The sequence below is a fragment of the Octodon degus genome, unplaced genomic scaffold, assembly GCF_000260255.1.
Source record: "Octodon degus isolate 3935 unplaced genomic scaffold, OctDeg1.0 scaffold00024, whole genome shotgun sequence".
Lineage (NCBI taxonomy): Eukaryota > Metazoa > Chordata > Mammalia > Rodentia > Octodontidae > Octodon > Octodon degus.
This window is the reverse complement of record NW_004524600.1, coordinates 10,698,506-10,721,768: the sequence shown is the minus strand read 5'-3', so window position 1 is coordinate 10,721,768 and position 23,263 is coordinate 10,698,506. Positions and strand designations below refer to the sequence as shown.

At 41.3% G+C, this 23,263-nt stretch overlaps 1 protein-coding gene across 2 annotated transcripts in view; it reads left to right on the top strand.

Moving 5' to 3' along the window:
* The window catches only part of Il20ra (interleukin 20 receptor subunit alpha), a 43,820-nt gene extending 21,771 nt beyond the window's left edge, over nt 1-22,049 (top strand). Inside the window, exons 2-7 of one of the 2 annotated variants that reach the window (XM_012514101.2) lie at nt 5,698-5,833; nt 12,116-12,294; nt 13,567-13,742; nt 14,362-14,506; nt 17,967-18,106; nt 20,515-22,049. In XM_012514101.2, the coding sequence (XP_012369555.1) occupies nt 5,757-5,833; nt 12,116-12,294; nt 13,567-13,742; nt 14,362-14,506; nt 17,967-18,106; nt 20,515-21,303 (1,506 nt within the window). In that variant the 5' untranslated portion in view covers nt 5,698-5,756 and the 3' untranslated portion in view covers nt 21,304-22,049. Of the gene's footprint in view, nt 1-5,697; nt 5,834-12,115; nt 12,295-13,566; nt 13,743-14,361; nt 14,507-17,966; nt 18,107-20,514 lie in introns of those variants that run through there. The other variant, XM_012514102.2, reaches the window with a different exon arrangement.
* Nucleotides 22,050-23,263: the final 1,214 nt, after the last annotated feature.

Genomic DNA, 23,263 nt, shown 5'->3' with positions numbered 1-23,263 from the left:
TGCATACTTTTTCCACTATTGAAACAGACCTTTATTTATTTATTTTTAAGTTTTATTGAGAAACAAATAGCAATGACACAGTTTTAAAACAGGTTAGTAGGGCAGTTACAATAATTAATACATTTCACATTGTTGTCTTCATAATAGTTACTCATAGTACAAAATGCAGACATGATATCCTGCCCAAACACTATTAGTACAAATCTTTCTTCTCATTGAATTAAGAGAAGGTAGCTGTATATCTATCCTATTTTGTATATACAGATACAAAATGATCCTTCATTTCTATCCCTTTTTTTGTTTACTTTTGTCCGAGATGGGTATTCCACTGCCATTCAAATATTGTAGGTGCATGAATTCAGCAAAATAATCCAATGTAGTCTAGTACTTCATAATAGTAGTGGGTTATCCGTAGGACAGGCAATGTCAGAAGTTGTTGACTTGAGCCTTTTATAGCTCAACGTATTAATATGGCTTTACTTTTTATACCTCGTTTTTATACTTTTCTGCTGGATGGTTAAGACTAAGATAAAACAAGATCTATATAACAAGAAATGTAACTTCTGTATCTGCCAAGATCAGTCATATCCTCTCAGGATTTATCCTGAAAGTCTATACCACAGTTTGTAGATCCTTTGTCAGTGTCAGCCATGTGGATGAGTCATGGCCATTGCTTGACCAATTTGCTCTCTGTGAAAGCCTGAGAGAATATTTTCTCTCTAGGTGACTCTCCTTAGGCACACTCTACATCATCAATCACTTTCCTCTGTGGCCCCATAATCTCCTTGATCAGAAAATTCAGGACACCACTGAGTTACAGGATGTTACAGTACAAGTTCACCTATGTCCTGAGTCCTCACTGACCTTGAATGGAAAACAGATCTTTTAGCCTGCCATTTTTTGTGCCCAGAGGCATTGCAGGTTCTCCTGACATCACAGCTCATCCAGGGAGCAGACCATGAGAGCGCCGTTCTAGCTCATCTTTGCACAAAAGTCAAACCTCACTGTAGAATCATCTACTTCCATCTATAGAAGACAAATCATTAAAATCCCATAATTAACAAAAATTATAACAGAGACAGACAAATTGCTATGAGCCCACAGTGACTGACCAATATCCATTTCTGGAAATAAAATTTCTGAGAACGAAGAAACAAAATACAGTGTCCCAGAATCAAGAAAGAAGTCTACCATAGCTTAATTAGATTAATTAATGCTCAGATTAAAAAGATGGTTTGGGAACCAGCAGACCATGCCATAAAAGGAATGTATGTTGTGTCCCAGTGTCCTGGGGTGATTTAGAGTTAAGATGTGACCTATGTTGTGCCTGGTAGGGCTGCCCCTTGGTAGCATTGTGATGTATTGACAAGTTGATGAGCCCAAACTAGTATCTTTTCTGCCTGCATGATAATTTATTTTAAAAAGCCAATCCAAGTGAAGGATATGCAGGATCAAAGGCAGGGGTGTTCTTCCTGCAGAAAAATATGCAAGACAGTAACATCTTTCATTTTATAATTGATTTCTATGAAATGTGTTTGCTATTGTGAAACCGTGTCAGTATGTTTACCATGAGTTGAACCAAGCAATTATTATGTTTAAATACAAAAGTTTGTTGCTTTTAAAAGGGTGATTAGGCTTCTGGTCTTCTCATTACTTTTGTTTTGTTTGTGCCAGTGTCTCACTCTGTAGCCCAGGTTAGCCTCAAACTTTCAATCCTCCTGCCTCAGCCTCTCAAGTAGATGAGGTCACACATGCATGCCATCATGTCCCACTTTGAGTTTTTAATTTTCTTCATAAAGATAAAATTGAACTATTAAAAAGAAGATTTTTGAGATTCTTTCTGTCTTTTTTTTTTTTTTTTTTTGCCAAGATCTCACAATGTATTTCAGTGTCTGGCCTTGAATTCACTGTGTAGCCCAGGTTGGCCTCAATCTCACAGCAATCCTCCTACCTCAGCCTCCCAAGTGCTAAGATTATAGGCAGGGACCACCATGCCCAGCTCTTGCAAGAGCTGTAAAGTAGGAGCCCTTTAATATTGGGAATAGCATGAGCTATTATCCCCCTTTTGGCTAATTTGCTTGATCCAGAGTTGGCCTCAGTTTCTTTCCTTTTTGGATGCTTCATTATGTTTGTTCTCTGTTGCTGCATAGCACATTGTCTCAAATACAGCAGATTAAAACAACAGTTATCTCACAGTTTCTGAGGATCAAGAATCCAATAGTGGCTCGGCCCACTGTTTGTGGCTGGGAGTCCCTCCCAGAGAGAGGCTGGGGCTGCCTCATCTGAAGGCCAACCTGGGGCCAGGGCATCCCCTGATGGCTCACTCTTGCATCTTGGTGGATGGCTTCCTTCAGCTCTTCCTCAGCTGTTAGGGGGCCTCTATTGCTTCTCATGTGGACCTTGCAGTTCAGCTTCTCGAGAAGACAGCAGGCTTTATCCAGAGCAAATGACCCAAGAGAAAAAGAGAAGGTGAAGGCCACAGTGCCCTTATGACCTCCGCCCAGAAGTGTCACATCATTACTTTTGTCATATTTTATTGGTTACACAGACCAAACAATGTCTACCGGCTACGATTGCCTGGAAGAAGGGATTGAACCCATCTCAGAAGCCACCTTCTGTAGCTGTGTTGGTAGATACAATGTACTCATAATATAGACTGAAGAGAAAAGTTTGTAGACAATTTCCAGCATTTAGAATGAAACACATTTCCTTTTCAAAACATAGAATGGCATGATAAAAAAAAAAAACTAATGTTCCTGTTGTCACATTATGTTATTTAACCTATTATTACTATAGCTTAATCTCACTTTGATAATGGTCATAGCATTTGTGAAGGACCACTTAAACAATGACAGGGCATTAGCAAAGTGACTATTGGTCAATGACTATTAATGATTTCAGAATATAGTTCATTTCATGGGAGCAAAATTGCATCATTTCCTCAAGACAGCACCTAAACTAAATTAAGTTAAAATGAGCAATCTATTTCTTTTAATCTAAGTTTATTTCTTAAAACTTTGGGGGAGTCTATTTCAGGGAACATTAGATTTCTATCAATTGTTTAATATATTAAAGGGCAAATAGAAGCCACCATTATAGAAAATGATAGTTGCACAAACCCTGAGGAAACGTGCCTGGGCTATAATATCTAAGATTACTTGTGATTAATGTCTCCAAATTCAAGTTGCCACAAGCCAGAGTACTGGCTCCTTATTAGTTACGGTGAGAAAGCCATATTTGCATTGGTGTTATCACAAGGCGCTGCCTGTTTTAATTGTCTTTCTTATGAGGTGTTAACCACTCTTCTCATGTTGCAGCCATGTAAAAATACAGAGCCACACAGCAGTTTAGATCTAGAAAGAGCCTTGGAAGTTTTATATTTTAGAAATGGTTCTCATTTTTGTAGCGTTGAGAAGTATTATACCAAATGGTGTTCTCACTGTGTTCCTTGCTTCATCTTTTAAAAATGACTAAAACTGGGGCTAGGAAAATAGCTCAGTGGTCTAAGCGCCTTCCTGCAAGCACTAAGACCTGGCCGGGTTCGATTCCCTGACCGCAGGCTGTGCCGGCCCTGAAACTGGGAAATGTGGTGCATGCCTGTAATCCCAGTGCTGGAGAAGCGGAGACAGGTGGATTACTGTGAGTCCAAGCTGTGTAGCGAGACCCAGTACTAAATACATAGATTGATAATTAATTGTAAAAAAAAATGACTAAGATTTAGCACCAAGCAATATCACCGAACAGTACTGAGTTACTGATAATTGTTCACTATACATAATCTCCAGAAAATACAACACCAGTTGACACACACTAGTTCCAAGTTAGAGAAATCCCGTCAGGCATTGCGCAGGACAGCCTCCCTACCACGTCCGCCCCGAACTGCACTCGGACCGTGCTCCTCTCAGTCAGTCCATCATGCTTCTTTCTGAGTATTTAACTTTCTTCTTAAAAATAAAACTGAGCTAGTTTGTAAAGTGATCAAGGGGAAATGGAGGCGTAGTTACAAGTACTGCATCTGCACACACAAACACAAAGTCGCCTCAACCACCTGGATGCCTAAAGAGCTTATTATAGTTAGAATCAAGAGTCATGTTGGAAGTTTAATTCTAAAGTAAATATTTTTTCTTTCTTTTTATTTAGCTGGTGGTAGTATAATACATCATATAACACTAATCTTAGCCAAGGATTACCCCAAGCATGAAGCTAATTCTTTCCTCTGACATCAGTTTTACGCAGGACCTACAGGGCCAGCCTTCAAAGACTTCAAATAAAGAATTTACTTTCCTACGCTTGATTTATGGTATCAGAATTTGTTATTTTCCAATGGATTCACTAACTAAACTATGCATGTTTATAATTGGATAAGTTCTTCATTGAGTCTTACTGTTACTCGGTGTTTGGTGATGTTCCCAGTATTTTAAGTTAATATTTTGGTTCCTAATATGTTATCAGTAAATATTTTCAAGTTAAGAGTCATCCTTGGGTTGGGAGTGTGGCTCAATGGTAAAGCTATTACCTAGCATGTTGATGCCCGGAAGTCTAACTCATATGGAGTACACTTATTTTATAAGAAAATCCTCCTAATTTTTTGGTAGTTTCAGTTCTTTCATAGGATTTTTACAAAGAAATCCTTTGGGCTAGTTTTTTTAGAGCACAGTAAGTAAATATATTAGCGTTTAATTAAATCCTTTCCTGTCATTGGTTTCTTTTCTGTTTAGTGCCCCATTATATATTTTAGTAAAACCAATCCTAACTCCAGCCTCCAAAATTCTGGCCTTTCAGGGGGCATCTCTCCTAATTTTTTTCTTTCTTAATATTCCGTAATTATACATTTTCAATATTCCAAAGTCATGTATACATTTTGTTTAAATAAAACTGATGATAAGAGTATAAAGAAAACTTTGCCCAGGCTCTTAATATCTTCTCAATTTGAGTAACGAAACATGGGATCCACAACACCTTAACAGATTTTCCTATTTTGTTTTTCAAAACAGGTCTCTAGGGCCAGCACTGTGTCCTTCACCACCCGTTGTTCCTTTCATTTGCAGAGCATACACAAGCCATGGTGTGGACCACAGGGCAGGGCTGTATGTAGGGTAGCTCCTCCTGCACTGATGGCTTGGATTTTATGTCTATCTCTAGAGACGAGATTGATTAGTTATCTGTTTGGCTCATAACAAAATACTCCAAGTATCCTTAGTCGTTTCAAAAAGTCAATCTACCATTTCTCACAATTCTGGGCTTAGCTGAGGGTTGGCTGAACAGATCTTCTATGGTCCCTATTAGGGTCTCTCAGGCAGCATTACTCTGTGGCAGATGGGTTTAGGATAACCGCACTGATTTCATTCTGACCCCTTACATGGAAGGGTGGGTTAAGGTGGGACATAGGGACAGGGAAGCCTCTCTTCCTCACGGCCTGTGGGCATGACCTCTCCACCAGATTAGTGATTGTTGCAGATACACTAAAAGTGAAAGCTTCTCGGCTGCGATATGGCTTAGTCCCAGGCTTCCTTCTTCTCTGTGCCTTTGGTGGAAATGAGCCACAGAGTCAGCTCAGTTTCAGTTTGCAGGGAGACACATAGGGCAGAATACGAGAAGCCCTAGTTCATTGGGTCATTTTTGGAGACCATCTACTACAGGGATTAAGTTTTCCTTTTCCTCCAGTAAGACTTCAATTCCTCTCTACTCCTTTTGCAGCTCCCTGTGTCACTGGTGGTTTGCCTAAGCCTACAAATGTCACCTTTTGGTCCATAAACATGAAAAATGTCCTACGCTGGGATCCCCCAGACAGTCTCCAAGGGGCTGCAGTTACGTACACTGTGCAGTACTTCATGTAAGCTCATTCTTTTTCTTTTGGCTAATTTATAAATGCAAGACTCTTGTGAATTATGCAAAGATAAACTTGTTAATGAGTTAAATAAGATTTTGAAAAAGAGAAAGTGTTGGTTATTCTATGCTATTTTCTTGATACATTTTTATTATACTAAATTGGGAAACACTTATTTCATGGAGCCAAGAATTAGATGCTCAGGAAAGGGGTATTATTTAAATAAAGGAAGGAATTTGGTCAGCACATTATTCTCTGACTAAACAAACAAGGTAATCCATCACCTCTGAAACTTCTGAATTTTTTGATTTATTGAACTTTGGAAATCCTTTGACTTAATGAACTCAATGAAGAATTCTGTGTTATCTGCTCTTCCTACCAAAATGTAACAGTGAAGGAACATTTTTATTTTTCACCTGTCCTTCAAAATTCGTGGTAAGCAAGAAAGAATGCAAAACAGAGATACAATACTCATCTTCCAAAGACAGAGATGGCCACAGTGCCTGACACAAACTCTGAAGCAGACAAGCCAAATACCAAGTAATAGGAAAACAACCACAGCAGCTGAAAGCAAAGCCATACCCTGCTCCACCAGCAGAAGTGTCATAAGTGCTAAGAGGCTTGGCTAGCCATCCAGGCAGGTCAGGTTGAAGGATTTCACCACCAAAGGAAATGTTCCCCTGGAGCGCAAGTTGGGTGCCTCTTCAGAAGGCCAATAGAGGTGGACCTGAAAGGGAAATCAGATTGAAGTGACACAGCCATGGTGAAGGACTGTCCACAACCCAGACAGAGCCTAGAGCCACACAGGTATGGAGACAAAAGCAAAGGGGAATAGCTGGAGCAGCCCAGAGAGGCAACAGTATGAGAAGGTGGGAATCATGTCAGCCTGCAGCTGTCCGAAGTCTAGGGCAGGCAGGCTCCCCAGCAGGAGGAATAAATGCTCAGTTTGGTAAAAGAGTGTTAGCCTCAATCAGAAGTTTAAAATGCTAAATAACAAAAAGCTCAGTTACCTGGCCCTAACTCCTAGACCCATCTGTTCCATAGTCATCCAACATCCAGCCCCATTCAAAGCTTATTAGTCCTGAAGAGAGCCGCACAGCACTTTTGTATAATTACTGGGAGAGGGAAAGAGCAATAAGAAAAAGTGATATATTCCTGAAAAGCTTTCCTTTGGGAGTAAAAGAAAAACAGACGAAGGATTTCCTGTGTGGCTTGATTGGAGTCCATGACCAACATGATCTCTACAGGTAAAGCTCAACGAAGAGAAAATAGGAAAAGAAGGGATTCTAGATAAGAGGGGAAAAATGTCAAAACAAGTGGGCAGAGATGAGGGAAAGTTATAAAATAAAAATATTATATCAAAATGAAAAACCTTTTATACCTAACTGATAATAGTGGCTGACAGTGGCTGACACAACTGTGTGCAGTACATTCATGCTGTTTGCGAAATTTTAATGAAAATAATAGTGAGGCATATCTTGGTGAATTTTAAGAAAATGAAAAAATTTATGACCTTCATAGTAAAGGCAGAAATCGAGTGGGTAGGTGGGCAAGGGAAATCTCTGCTGGCCACTCACATCAGAATACACCTAATAGAAGGTAAGTGTACCTGAGATTCTTATTAAATTCAGTAGCTAGGTATTCAAATAGCTGGGAGCTCAGGATTCCCTTTCCCCTGATCCTTCTGGAGCTGTGGAGACCAGTACCTAAAGATGATGTGCAGCAAACAAAAAGATAAAGTTGCACCCCAGAGAAGAACTTAGTAGCTACACAGTGATACAGAAAAATGGGTGGTGGGCATAGAGCACTTCTAAACAGAGATGGTAAATACAAGTGTAGAAATTTTTTGTACATGTTTAAGCATGGTGTAATGAATCAGAATGTGGAGAGGAACTCTAAGGGTACTGTTTTGCATAGCAGCAAGTCTTAAATGTAATCTAATATGAAAATACATTGGACCCTTTGTATTCCTGAGAGGTTGGTTCCAGTTTCTCAGATATGAAAATCTGCAGGTTCCTAACACTTATATATAATGACATGATATTTACATATAACCTGTGTACATTTCTCTGTATACTTTAAATCATCTTTGGATTTACATATAATATCTACTACAATTGTTAAGTGCTATATAAATATCTATTACTATACTGCATTGCTTAAGGAATAGTGACAAAAAGGACATTAACCATAAACACAATATTGTTTTCCAAATATTACAATAAAAGATTGAATCCACAAATACAGAAATCATGGATACAGTGACCTGACAGCGTTTATTTTAATAATTCACCTCTTGATAGTTTTCATAATACATGTTCTTAAAAGATCTTTTAGGAATTAATGTATTTTATATTAATAAAACATTTGAGCTTTGGCCATTTCTTTAAGTTTCATTTCGGATTCTTTTCTGCTGTGATTGTTGAAGTTGTTGCCTTCTTCAAATCATGGGTGTGGTATAATCTAATGTGTGTCCATCTATTCAGCCTTCTGCTTATACAGAAATACAATGAGCTGCCCAGAATCAAGTGCAACAATCAGGGTAGTGGGTCCCAGGGTGATTATTTCTGTCTTGATCATATTTTTCTAAGTTGTCTGCATTTTAGAAAGCATATAATACATTTACAAAAAAAGAGCGGTCATTTTGTCTTCAGAAAAATGAGTCTGACCACTAAAGCCAGTGAAAGCCTTCAGCACCCAGTCACCATGACCTCACTGTCTTGCACACCGCCCTCAGATTGGAGGAGTTTTATAGGAGCTGGCATGTTAGGGGAGAAAACAACTCCAACTTTGAAAGAGAGAGGATTGTGAGCATGCTGTCATCTCTTTTTCCATTAGGTGGAGCAAAGAGCTTATGCTGGCCTCTGTATTTTTATGTGTTTCAGAAAGGATTTGTAAAATAGGCAGGTCACTGTTGCTCTCTGAGAACAGATTTAGAGTGTGTAACTTTTTGAAAAGCTTGCCAGGTCCGAGTTGTGACATGCACGTGCATGGGACAGGTGAGCAAGAATACAGGGGCGAGCTGGGCAACCTGGACGGGTTACATGCTTTTATACTTTTGAGTGACGTTTACTTCCAGGGTGAAATTCCCAATTTAATAAAAGTTTTAAGTTATAGGTACCAACTGAATTTAATACTATACATAGTGCAGCATTAAAAACACAGACTTTGGCAACAATGAAAAGCAACTTAGATCTCAGATATGCCCTTTATCCGTCATGTGACCTTGAATGGGTCCTGTCATCTTTCTCAGCTTCAATTTTCTGATCTGTAAAATGAGTTAAGAATGGTGGATCCTCCTTCCTAGGGTTGTTACAATAATTCACAGAGATATAGTACGCAAATTCTGCGCACCGTTTCCCGCTCATAATAGGCACTTGAATTTGCAGATTTTACTAAAAGCAGAAATCACTGAGGGGGGTCTCACATGCATTTTTACCATGGACAAGTAGCATTACTGGACTATTTGTCGAGTGATTCCTCACGTGCCTTTCACTTAGAATCTAGTAAGTAGTGTTTTCTCCATCAGTGCCCGCCATGGAAGGTGCCTTGCCTTTGGCAGAGGGAAGATGGCAGAGGAGGGAGAGTCAAACAGATGCTGAGAATGATTTTCAAATCACAAGTCAAGACCCATTGGTCAGTCAAGAAATCGGTTTTCTACAAAGTCTATCTTCCTTTGTGAAGAAGATTTAGGCATAGGGGAGAAGAGAAAGAGGACGGTGGAAAGGGAAAGTAAAAGGGATTAAGATGCAACATGCATATGTACCAATTGCCCACCATGAATGTATCCACCATGTATTTCAAGCATGTATTAATAAAAAAAGAAATTGATTTTGAGTGGTGAATGTGGTGATGGAATGGAATGATGTACAGTGGAAAGGAGTGGGAAACAACTTAGTACACAGCACAGAGTAAAGTTTCGGTGTTCTCTTGAAAACACACCTTTGAACATTAAGTATATGTATTTTTTGTGAGGTGGACCACAATGTAAAGTGTATTTCTTTTGACTGTGGAGAAGGGTTTGTAAAAAGTTTAAAAGCCTCTGGGCATTGTTGATCACTTGGACTGAAAAGTTGGTCAACAAGATCTGACTGCATTTCTAATGTCCTTTGGCAGACATGGTGCTTTTGAAACAGGGGAAGCTTGTTGCCGCATTCTAAAAAGGGAAGGCATCTCGAACTTTTGACCAAGATATGTCCTTCCCTTAACTTTCACACCCTTTTTACCCTTCTCCCTCTTGAGCTGTTAATTCCAAGTCTGCACTGCACCCACCTTTCACACGTTGATGCACCTGAACTTTCATCCCAGCCTTTACCTGCATCCCTGGAGAAGTCCCTTCAGGTTTACACCTTCAACGAATAGTCATATGCCAGTGACTCCAAAATCTCTACCTCCCACTCACTCCTCCCCACTTAACCAGTTGCCTACTGGGAAGCCATATTTGAGGTTTTTTTTTTAATAATTTCATTGAGAAACAAATAGCAATGAGACAGTTTCAAAACTGATTACTAGCACGGTTTCAATAATTAATACATTGCATATTGTTGTCTTAGTGGTTATTCACTGTACAAGATGCAGACATGATAGCCTGTCCACAAACACTATTAGAACAAATCTTTCTGTTCAATGAATTAAGAGAATGTAGCTGTACAGCTATCCTATTTTCAATATATAGATAGAAAATGGCCATTCATTTGTATCCCCTTTTTTTGTTTAGTTTTGTCAGAGAAGGGTATTCCACTGTCATTTAAATATTGTAGGTGTGTGAATTCAGCAAACTATTCCAATATAGTCCAGTAGTCCATAATAGTAGCGGGTTATCCGTAGGACTGGCAATGTCAGAAGCTGTTGACTTGAGCCTTTTACAGCTCAGCATATTAATATGGCTTTACTTTTTATACCTTGTTTTTAGACTTTTCTGATGGTTAAGACCAAGATAAAACAAGATCTATATAACAAGAAATGGAACTTCTGTATCTGCCAAGATCAGTCAAATCCTCTCAGGATTTATCCTGAAAGTCTATACCACAGTTTGTAGATCCTTTGTCAGTGTCAGCCATGTGGATGAGTCATGGCCATTGCTTGACCAATTTGCTGTCTGTGAAAGCCTGAAAGAATGTTTTCTCTCTATGTGACTCCCCTTAGGCACACTCTACATCATCAATCACTTGGGCAGCCATATTTGGACAGCTCTCATGCAATAGTCAGCACTGAACTCACTATCTTACATGGTACTACTTCTGTCTTTCCTCTCCCATTCCCTAACCCACTCTTCTTTGGCGCTCCTAGTCTTGGTAAATGTCACCGCTGTTCCACCCATCTTCACCAGAGACATCATTTTTAATACCTTTAGCACCTTCAGTTACCTTATGTCTTATATGTGTACCATCACCAAGTCTTAGCTCCTAGCATTTCTTGGTTTTGTTATGCCCTCATTAGACCCATGGCCACCATTCTTGTGCAAGCTACCTATGTCTTCCACCTGGACCACTACAGAATCCTCTCAGCTGTTCCCAGGCTGCCACTCCCAAACCACTGTATCCTCCATGCCACCATCAAGCTGTCATCTTGTCCCCAGCAGCCCTGTTTGAATGTCTTCAGTAGCCTCCAGTGCAACCCTGTATCCTCCCCCGGTTCATTGCACCACCAAAATTAACTGTATCTCACTCTCTCCTGCCTGAAAAAGTGCTGAAAATATCCCCCTTTCCCTACTTGCTGTGGATCTTGTATATTTAACAAAGGAAAAGAAAATCAAATTTAGTCAATGTCATCATCCTTCCAATTATTGAAAATGCATATTTTGGTATGTGCTCCCACCCTGTGGACCTTCCTCAAATTCTTGATGCAGATTTTTAAATTTTATGAGATTGTCACAATAATTCTTCATGCAAGAAAATAAAATGACTATCTTTTCTTAAAATGACCCATCAATCTGATCTCGTACACACAGTGGACTAAAAATGTAGGTAATTACTAGAAGAATACTGATCATGCAACATATAAAATTTTTACTGTAGTTGAAGACTAAGAATAAAATACATGTCTTCAAAATGTACTATCCACATTATAATTCATAGAAAAGAAAGGTGATTACAGAAACTCTGACTCATGTTCCTGACAGCTAATGAAAAAAATTGCCAGAAGCGAAAGCGGTTTCTTTTTTATCTCAATGACAGGCACTTTTGTTTTTCTGAAGAGGTCTTCCATTCAATTTTACATAATGACTGGTCTTTTGCTGTGAAGCTTAGCAGGCACCTCATTCCAAATTCATGGTTTTCTTGTTCACAGATATGGGCAAAAGAGATGGCTGAATAAACCTGACTGCAAAAATATCAGTAGGACCTACTGTGATCTTTCTGATGAAACATCTGACTATGAGCACCAATATTATGCCAAGGTTAAGGCCATTTGGAAAACAAACTGCTCCAGATGGACTGAGACTGGACGGTTTTATCCTTTTTTAGAAAGTAAGTAGTGCAGTTGTTGGTTAAACACGTGTCATTATCCAGGGAATCTGCCCTCTTGGTTTGAGCCTCAGCCCCATGATCTTGCTCTGAGGAAAGGCTCTGCTTGCTTGGTTCTGCCCCCATGGGGTCAGTGACCAGGCCACAGTGCTTCACCTTAAAACCACCTTCAAGATGAATGCTTTGGTCAAGGGCTCTCTCTAGATAAAAAGTTACCTCTGCATTCCCGTAATATCTACTTCTGATTTTGTTCTACCATCTAGTACAAGTTACATAATATGAGGAACAAGAGATTATTTTTTAGCTTTATGCATTAATAAACCACTGATGTGGAGCCAGGAGATGGATTAAAATGTCCTGATCCCTAAGTCACTTCCTAGTGTAAAAATTTGGCAGTGTGATGATTTAATTTCCAGGTGTAACTCAGACCTGAGGCAACATCTTCCTAGTGTTTGCTTCTAGACGCTTGCCTTCCCTTAACCCGTGGCTGACTCCACCATCAAAGATGCATTCAGGGCCATCATGGTGAACTCTACAGGGCCTCCTAAGGCCTGGAGCTGGCAGAGGCTGGCAAACTTTGGCCCTTGAGCCCGATCCAGTCCCTTCTTTCTGTTTTTCTACAGGCTAAGAGCCAAAAATAGTACTCATATTTTTTTTAGTACTCATATTTTTAAAAAGCTTTTGCATACTAAAAGATTTTGTGACATGCGAAAATTACAGGAAATTTAAATTTTAATGTCTATTCATAAAGTTTTATTGGAATACAAACCACACTTACTTGCTTATGGAGTTATCTTGGACTGCACTTGTGTATAACCAAAGTGGAATCACTTCAGCAGAGATTCTGTGGGCTGCAGAACCTAAGTATTTACTCCTGGACTTTTCTGAGAAAACTTCACTGATCTCTGGAGATCATTCTAGTTACAGCTCTAATTTTTCCACTTGGTCAAACATTATTTCTTGCCAACTTTTTAAGTCACAAGAACGTTGCAAGCACTTTTGATTGTATTTGCCATCACCAAATGCTGTCTATCCTTGTGACCAGGAACTAACTAAACACAATGCTTGGATTTGCTGTTTGAAGTATGTCCTGGGGTGTGAAAGGATAGTTTCAAGGTCTGGCATCACTTGAGCCCCCTTTAGTACATTTTGAAGGATCTCCTCTAAGAGGTGGTTGTAGGTCTTTGATCTGAGTAGGTTCACATTGTAGCTTTATGGAAGATGATTTGTTTGTTAACCTCTGAACATGATAATACCTTCTCCTTCCCCTTGAAGCACAAATTGGACCCCCAGAGGTTGCCTTAACTACAGATGCAAAATCCATTTCTATTGTTCTGACGGCTCCAGACAAGTGGAAGAGAAATGCAGAAGACTGTACCATTTCCATGCAACAAATATACTCCAATCTGAAGTACAACGTGTCTGTATATAATGTCAAATCAAAAAGAATGGTGAGCCTGGAATGGAAGGGGGCGTAGACTCTGGGTACCATGTTCTGTAGCTGACACTGGCTAGAGCACGCAGCCCTGATACAAGAATGCAGAGAGATCCATCATTGAAAAGAGAAGGCTGTATAAAGTGCGGCTCAGGCTGCTGTGTAAAAAAGATACAGCACTGACTTCAGATTTTTATTACAGAAACTGCCTGCTCACAGGGTGCTGTTGCTATTGGAGCACAGAGCAGTAGTACAGCCCATCATGATAAGGAGCCTTTACTTGTATAACATCTATTGATCATTCTTCAAGAAGGCTTAAAAAAAATGCTAGCAAGAACACAAGGCTGAGAATTATTTAGAATTGTTCCACAATCCTCGGTTCCACCAAAACAAAAAAAAAAAAAAAAAAAAAAAAAAAAAAGCTGCTGTCTAGAATTGTTCCAGTTCTTAACCATGCTTTGCCTAGCTAAAGGAAAAGGTATTTTGATACTATTGCTGGGTGAAAAATAAAAGCTTGTAACAATAGGAAAGGATCCAACAGTATCTTGGTTTACTATTATTTCCTTCTTGCCCAGTTGTCCAGAGTGGTCCTAGGATCTTTGGCTCTAACCATGGTTTGTAATTCTCTGCTCTAGTGGTCCCAGTGTGTCACCAACCACACGCTGGTGCTCAGCTGGCTGGAGCCCAACACTCTGTACTGTGTCCAGGCAGAGTCCTTTGTCCCAGGGCTCCCACGCCGTGCTGAGCCTTCTCAGAAGCACTGCATCAGTACTTTGGAAGGTAAGTTTCCAAACATCTCGGCTAGTATGAAGAAGGAAATCTGATGAAACTAGGAGGAAGTACACCTGTTTACACAAGGTTGAGACAAATCCATGTCTAACAGACAAGTTGAGACAAAGGCAGAAATAGCTATCACCTGACATGCATCAAACCCCATTCGGCTGTGCCAAGGAGTGAGACTGATGTGAGGAGTGTTGCCGGCCCCTCGGGGGACTCTCCCTGCAGATCCCACAGTCCGCTGCCAACAGCCCTCCTGGGGTCACGTGGTTTCTGTCTTGGGAAAGAGCAAGAGCGTTCAGCGGAGCATGAGAGCTCACACTTGTGATCCCGACCGTCCTGGCTGAGGCTCCCAAGATTGAGTCCAGCCTGGATAACTTAGTGAGATCCATCCTATTTCCAAAGCACAGCAACAAAAAATAAAACCCTTCCCATCCATCTTTTTTCTTAAGTCCTAATCACTGTAATCAGAAGTGGTGGGATCTTTAAGAACATCTAACAATTTTATCCTGAGAAACAAAACTTTATCCTGAAAATGTTCTGCAGCAGCGTGGTAGGCTGGATATGGCAGTGCAGGTCTGTGCCTGCAATTGTAGCTACGCAGCTGAAAGAAGAGGGTGGTGAGTTCAAGCCCACCCTAGGCAAAGTGATGAGATGGTGTCACAACAGCAACAAAAGCCACTTAAAGGCCTGACGTAGCTCAATGATAGAGCACTTGCCTAGCATGCGTAGGGTCCTGGTTTCAATGCCCAGAATTGGTTTTGTTCTTTGTGTCGTCCTCAGGTGCCACTTGGGTGGGCAAGTCAGTAATTATGCCCACACCTTTCTGTTGTCTCCTCTTATATGCCTCCTTCCCATCTTTCTGAGCTGGGTGCCAGGAATTGTGGTTGGAGATGTCGGTTCGTGTTAGGAGACAGGGAGTTATGGTCACGGCTTTGTTCAATCTTTCTGCTCCCAAGATGAGAGGAACTTGAACTCAGTCCTTGAAAAGCGAAAGTTGCACCAAATGGCTCCCACCCATTATTCTTCTGTCTCTCCCTTCCAATAAAGTTCACCAATTCACCGCACTCCTTCCTTGCCTCTAGTGCCTGCTACTAATAGGAATCGTAGCTCCGCTCTTTTCTCTCCTCATCGCTCCCATCCCTGAGATGAAATTATCCCAAGGAAAAGAAAAGGAAAGTTATGGAGACACAGCAAGAGTGAACGGCTGTCCTGCTGAATCCGTGTCCTTTTCACACCTTTTCCTTTAATATGGAGGGTCCCCTGCCATACTACAGATAAAACTGAAATGCCAAGCAAGTGAAAAACAAAACAAAGCAGACTGAAGAAATCACTTTTGTGTTTGGAGAAAGGATTGTGTTTACTAACAGCTCGATCTGTGCCAAGTGGTAGGAATAAATTTCCAGTGAAAATCGTTTACTCAGTTGGCAGAGCAAAAGCAACTAAAGCACAGATTAAATTAAATACTTCCCAAATCACAGATGGAGCCCAGGTTCCCATGCGTGTGGGAAAAGAAACAAAATAACAGAGTTTCCTTTCTGATTCTGAACTTCCCCATAGCCCAGCCGTTAAATCACCGGAGATAGCTTTTTCTTTCACTACCAGGGATTAAGCCCAGGGCCTTTGTACCGAGCTATATCCCCAACACTTTTCTAATTTATTTGAAAGAGTATCTTGCTGAGTCACTCAGTTACCCAGGCTGGGCTCAAACTTGGCAATCTTCTTCCCGCGGCTTCTGAGAATTCTGGAATTACAGGCCCGCATCATCGTGCCTGGCTTGGAGACGCCATTCTTTGACACTGCCACTTTCTAAAAAGTCCGTATTCTCTCTTCCTTGAAACGTGTTTCTACTATCTACAGTATCCTAAGCCCTAAGATATAGACACGACTTACTAGGTTTATTTGGTACATGTGCCAGGACACTGGTCCCTAGGAGGATGGCTCTTCCTGGTCAGTCTAGGTGCAGTCCCATGTGAGGGATTTGTTAGAGACCTGGGGTGAGCTGCAGCCTACAGCAGGCAGGTGGCATTCAGACACCTGCAGCATCCGCACTGCAGCCTTGGCTGGTGCCACATGAACCCCAATGACACCGAGCACGCTCTCTGGGGACCTTCTGGGTAGAAGAGGCTGCAGCTGGACCTCCATGCTGGCCTCTCCCCCTGACCGCTGCTGACCACCCCCATCACCCATGACACAGTTTCCTATCTCTACTCCGACAGCTGTCGGGAGAGTGACTGACTGCAGCATTCCCTCTGACCCAGGCCTTGAGAGCATCCAGTGTTCAGGTGGATGAGTGTTCCCAAGACACGCTTGCCAGTTTTATTAGTGTGGCAGGAGTACACAAGACCCTGCCGTTTGTGTCCTTTCCCTACTGCTGCATTACTCAGAATTCTCCAGGGAGGCAGAAGTCATTGAATGGATGAATAGACAGACAGACAGACAGGAAATTCTGAAGAGTTGCATCAGCTGGCAACTCTAGAATTTGAAGGGCAGGCAACAGGCTGGAGACCCAGCCAGGAACTGGTGTCACAGTTCCTGTCCAAGGCAATCTGTTGACAGAATCCCCTCTTCTGTAGAATCATTCCTTTTTTAATTAATGGAATTTATTGATTGAATAAAACCCATCCACATTATAAAGGATAATTTGCTTTACTCAAAATCTAGTGATAAGTATGTTAATTTCATCTAAAAAAAATACCCCCAAACAGCATGCAGAATAAAGTTTTTCTATATATATATATATTGGTACTGCAGCTCAGGCATGTGTCATTTGTTGGCACATAAAATTCATGTTCTCCACTTTAAGGTGCAGCACAAGAGCTGACAGTGTGCCACAAACTTGACAAGGGGGGCTGGGACCCTTCACCGGGTCTTTTCACCCATCTGTGCCCTTGCACTCCTGTGAGGCTGCAGCGCTGCTGGCCCTGCAGGGCACAGGTGCCATTTGCGGCACCCTGCTGCTCTGCCACCTCCCCAAACTCCAGCCCTGCAGGCAAATCCGTCCACCCAGTACAAGCACAGTTCTGTTGGTCACACATCACCCATGTGTCCTCTACTAAATGCATGGAGAAGATTGAGCCACATGAGTGCCAGGGAACAGTAGGCACAAGAAAGCATTGTGGTTCGCTTTGAAGAGGTGTGAGTTACTAAAGTATCAGGCCCTTTACTTTCAAGTACATAATCAAGTATGAATCTCAAAGCCAAACAGAAGGTGTTGAAAAGTCTGCTGAGTTGGATCTTTATGTATCTTTACTGCATGGTTAGTCCAGAAAAGTTTGGAATACTGAGGTCCCTTACAACACTTAGCCCAAGCTTCTCAGTGTATATTTGTGTAAACTGCATCCCTGAGTGTATGGTGGCTGATCTGTCCAAAGTCTCTAAATGTTGCCAGTATTTTTCCACCTCAGAAATTCCAACTCTCCAATCCTTCCCCATCCCCTCTTTTTTTTTTTTTTTGTAACAGATCCAACCTCAGCATTGAAGGTTAAAATCATTTTCTGGTATGTTTTGCCCACATCTGTGACAGTGTTTCTATTTTCTGTGATTGGCTACTCCATCTACCGATATATCCATGTTGGCAAAGAGAAACACCCAGAAAATTTGGTGAGTGTTTGGTGTGGTGGGAATACCTATTTAAACACAGTGCTCTAGAGCAGAGTCCCATCTAAGGGTAGAATGAGTTTAAAGTTAGTTGATAATTTTTCTAAAATTCTGTACCAGATTAACTCACAAACATTACCAAAGATAAAGAAAGATTCCTTAGCTTTGAACAATTTTTATGTTTAATCCTGGGTCAAGCAGAGTCCTGAGGTACACAGATAAATGATATAATCTCTGCCCTTCTGCAAGTAAAACCTAGTCAGGGACTTGAAATTCAAACTAATACACAAAATCTGACAGGAAACCAAACACTGGAGACTCTGAGGACACTGGTGATACCAGACAGGACTATTGGATTCAGACAAGACTGAAATGAAGGAAGGATTTTTATGGGGGGAGGAGTACTTCAGCTGAATTGGATCTCCTGCTTCAGGGAGTCAACATTGATCAAGAGAGACTAAAGAGCAAGCTTCTATTGATTTGTTGGGGTAGGTAACATCCAGTAAGTTTCCACTGAGCAGGAACATCTTTTGGAAAGCTTTTTTCTATTTGGCTGCTGAATTTTTATGTAGCTGAGGCCAACATCCTGAGTAAAACATCCCAGCCTGGTGGGGCTGGGTCTTGTGGCAGGACTGCCAAAAGGGGTACATGGATAGGGGTAGAAAAAAGACAGAATGGGAAAGAAAACACATACCAACTTCAATGGGTAGTAGGCCAAATTGATCCTACATGATCGTCTCGGGCATAACATTTTTAAATGATCAATAAATCTACATGCAGAGTAGCATCTGATGCATAGGTTAAGAGAGCAGAGTGAGCAGACACAGTGGAGAGAGAGCTGCCGAGCCTTTGATCCCACTTCAGTCACCTATTAGGTATCTGTAGGCTGACATGAAGAGGGAGTGTTCTCTGCAGAAGGGGCCCTCAGGTCCCAACAAGTAACCTAGGTAACTAGTAAAACCCACACGTCAGAGGTGTTCTCTACAGCAGAGCTGGTGGGAAACTAATCATGTATTACCCAGCTGTGCGAATTCCAAATTTAGCAATTTTTGAATCTACTAAAGGCAAGTGAAGCCAGGTTTATTTAGGATTTTCCTTGGAAACCAGGCCCTCCTTTTATGTAAACATTCCTCCTCTGTGGTTTTATATAATCTCATGATGGCCGATTGAGAAGGGAACAAGGGGGGAGAAGCCACATGCATGCTGAAAAGGGGAGTAAGGTATGGCATCCAGGGGTCTATTTGGCTGTCCCAGCCTTTGTCGCACCATGGAGGTCCCTGGCTCTCTCAGAGGCAGGCTCAGAAACCCTCTAGGGAAATCAGGTTTTTCACTAGAGCTTGAGTGTGAAGGGTAAGAGCTAGGATACTTTCTGAAGGCAGCGATATCAGGACACAAGGAAGCAGATGTGTGAAACACATCAGACTTTTAACCTGCATGCTTCCTTATAAGGGCTGGGCAGCAATTCTTAACATTGAAAATTATCTCGTGAATAATAGAAGATACATTCACAGTACATACATCTGTCCCTCTTAGTTTCGCTTGAGTAATTTTTCTGTCACTCTGCTGGCATTTAGATGTCAGGGTTAGTTTCTTGTTTGCATGTGGAGTTTAATTCACCACACATGAATTTTTGAATCTAAAATCTGTAAGAGATGAGGCTGATTGTCCTGTTGTAATGTTAAATGAAATCATCACATGGTAGAGTGACAATGCAGACTATACCATACTGCCTGATGTTTTCTTAACTAACGGGCTCTTCCATGTATGCATGCCAAATTTTTTTTATCTCAAGTGAACTTCCCTGACATGATTTAGAGTTTCTCTGTCTACCATGAATTTGCAAGAAAATTTCCCTTTTTGGCCTTATTCTAGCATGATTAGTGCAGAGGTAGATCATCTCGACCCATGTGCTTTTCCCCCTCTTGACACCAGTTTTCCTGCCTATCCATAGTTCATGTCCACAGTGTAGCCAAGAAAGGGACCAGAAGCTGAGGTAGCCACAGCGGATTAACAAGTACCTAGTAAACCATAAACAAAGCAGTTTCATAAACCACGTCGCAGTATTTGCCACTGTTCATGTGGCCACATTCTTATTTTTGAGAGTTAAAAATACTCACTAAATGAAGCAACTTACCTGTAATCCTTCATCCATGTGGAAGAAGGCCAGCCACAGCCCCAGCCTCAAACTGGGACAGTACCCACCAGTGAGCCACACACAGTCTATGTGTCCTTTGTTCCTTACTCCCAGACAGGAAGGTTTACTGTCTGTTCCAAGCATAGCCTTCACCTTCCTGAGTTAGTAAGAGTAGATTGTTCAAAACCCCTGATGATGCAACAAATTCTCCTTAACAGCTGTTTTTAGCATCTTTCAAAAGTGAAAAGGTAAAAAGCATTCTCTTCTCTCTTTATAGATTTTGATTTATGGAAATGAGTTTGACAAAAGATTCTTTGTGCCAGCGGAAAAAATCATGATTAATTTTATCACCCTCAATATTTTGGATGATTCTAAAATTCCTCAGAAGGATATGAATCCAATGGACAAAAGCAGTGATGGATCCAAACTCAGTGATCCTGAGCCCTTCTGGAACCCGGATCCCCACCCAGAGGAAGTGGAGGTGGAACACTTGGGGTATGCCCCGCATTTGGCGGGAATTTTCTGTGACTCCGGGGAAAACAGCAGAGGTCCTTCCCTGACCCAGCAAGAATTTCTCGGCAGTACCATGGCTGTGGGCAAAGATGCAGTGGAGTATGAGTGTGACGTAAGGGCTGACATTCAGGAGGGGCCTGAAGGTCACCAGTTCAGCATGCAAGAGGTGACATCAAGGCCAGGAAAATCACTTCAGCAACAGGCAACTTTGCCAAGGTTGGACCCACCAACATCATTGTGTTCATATTCACCTCAGCTCAGTGACTTATACCACCTGGTGCAGGGACACTTGGTCTCAGAGGGGCTAGAGGAAGAGCCGTGGATGACACTGGTCACCTGGGACCCTCAGACTGGCAGGCTGTGTATCCCTTCCTTGTCTGGCATTGACCAGGATGCCAAGGACAGTGAGTATCATGAGTCTGATGGTCTTGCAGAGGAAGGTCTGTTGTCCAGACTCTATGAGGCTCAGGTGCCAGACAAGCCAGCAGAGGATGGAAATTATCTCCTGCGATTCATGGAGGAATGGGGACTACATGTGCAAATGGAAAATTAACCCTAGCAAGACTTGACTTGACCTGACCCCTACTGTGACAGGGCACAGGAGCAAAGAAGGGGAAGTGCCAGGACTGAGAGTAGCATGGTTGTATTCATTGGCACCAGTGAGGATGACAGCCCTTCTCTGCTCCCTGCACTGACTTGGGATGGGTGCTGCCTGTAGGTCCCTTACAAAGTCCACAAGGCCCTTGGGTACAAGGGCTGCTAACCTTTGCTTTAGACAGAATCAGCACTCAATGTATGTTTGCCCTGAAGGATTGATTCAGGCATGGGTATTGGGGCCATTCTGCTTATTAACTTTGTAACAAGCATAATTCTCTGATTACTTTTTGCTATGTGTAGATAACACTACAAAATATTTCATAAAGATCATTTTACAAATACTGATTTTCCAGAATTTGTTGATTATGAGAATGATGAGGTACCTAGAAATGTACAACTACAGCTGAGCTTTGGTGGTTTATGCCTGAAATTTCAGCACTCTGGGAGGCTCAAAAGTTCAAACCCAGCCTGGGCAATTTAGTGAACTTAGGGAGACAATGTGTCAAAATAGAAATAAAAAAGGAAATTGTAAAGGCCTGTAGTAGAATAAAGCCCAGGGAGAAGGCCCTGAGTTCATCACCCACACTGCAAAATAAGGATATACATAAATATGTATTATAGGGAGCCATTGGTCTCAGTGTGATCAGTTCTACCAGGTGAGAAACAGTAGCAGGAATGAGAAAAAGATAGACAAGAAGACAAAAGCTGGGCTAGGTGGTGGCTAGTCTGCCTGGTTGGCAAGATGACCCAGGAGAAAAACAAAACACATTTATTTATATCTTTGCAAAGTTAGTGCATGTGACACAAGGTTGACTCAAAACTAATAGCTGACCTTAACCAGGCAGGATGTTTATCTCACAGGTAGCTTGATGGCTTTAGGCACTGAGGCCTAGTCCCGCCTACACACATTTGTCCAATTTTCCAGCTCCCATGGCTCCCAACAATGTATATACCATATGTATAGACTACACCACACACCAGGACTTCAATCCACACTTCCACGATTCGGTCATAATAATTCAGGCTTAGAGTGAATCAATCAGGTACAGACCTTCATGATATCACATGCTTTTGTCTACATTAAGAGATAATGTTCAATAGCTTATGAGTAGTTCTAGGGTATGAGCATAAATGATTTTCTTATAGTCAGAAAATTGTTTTCTCTATAATTTAGTAGGGGCTTTTATTTCCCTCAAAAGTAATCCAAAAGAAATGCCACATTTTATACTGGAATACTACATGATTTCTGGAAAATGGTTGTCAAAAAGGTATCTATTTAATTGATAAACTAGAAAGTGTTTGGCAGTTGAAGAAGCACGTTACCATTACAATACTAAATATTCTTCTAGGATGAGGAGTGTGAGGACTCTCTGGAATACATAGGAAAGAATATCCTGTGTCTACATACTATTGAATTCAGTGCATAAACACAAGGTTTTTAAAAAAGAAATAAATGAGGGCCAGCAAGGTAGCTCAGTGGACTAAGCCCCTGCTTTGGCAAGTGCAGGGACCAAGGTGCAATTCCTGGTCCCACATGCTGTGCCAGCCCCACCCCTGGGGTGTGCTGAGCCAGCGACTGAGTCTGGGCATGGTGGTGCACTCCTATAATCCCAGCGCTGGGGAGGCTGAAAACAGGAGGATCGCTAGGAGTCCAAGCTGCATAGTGAGACCCTGTACCAAATACACAAATGAAAAAAAAAAATCCATCAAAAAAAGAAATAAATGAATAAAAAAGCAAAAGTTATTTAAAATTTAACATAATTTACTGTGGCAAGTATACCATGAAATAATACCTTCCCAGTTACACTCCAGTAAGCATTCCCATCCCCTTTATGATTTGTTAAGACAATTAAATTCTTCAGTCACACTACATTAAAATGTGGCAGAATCTATGAAATTGAGCCATATAAAATTAT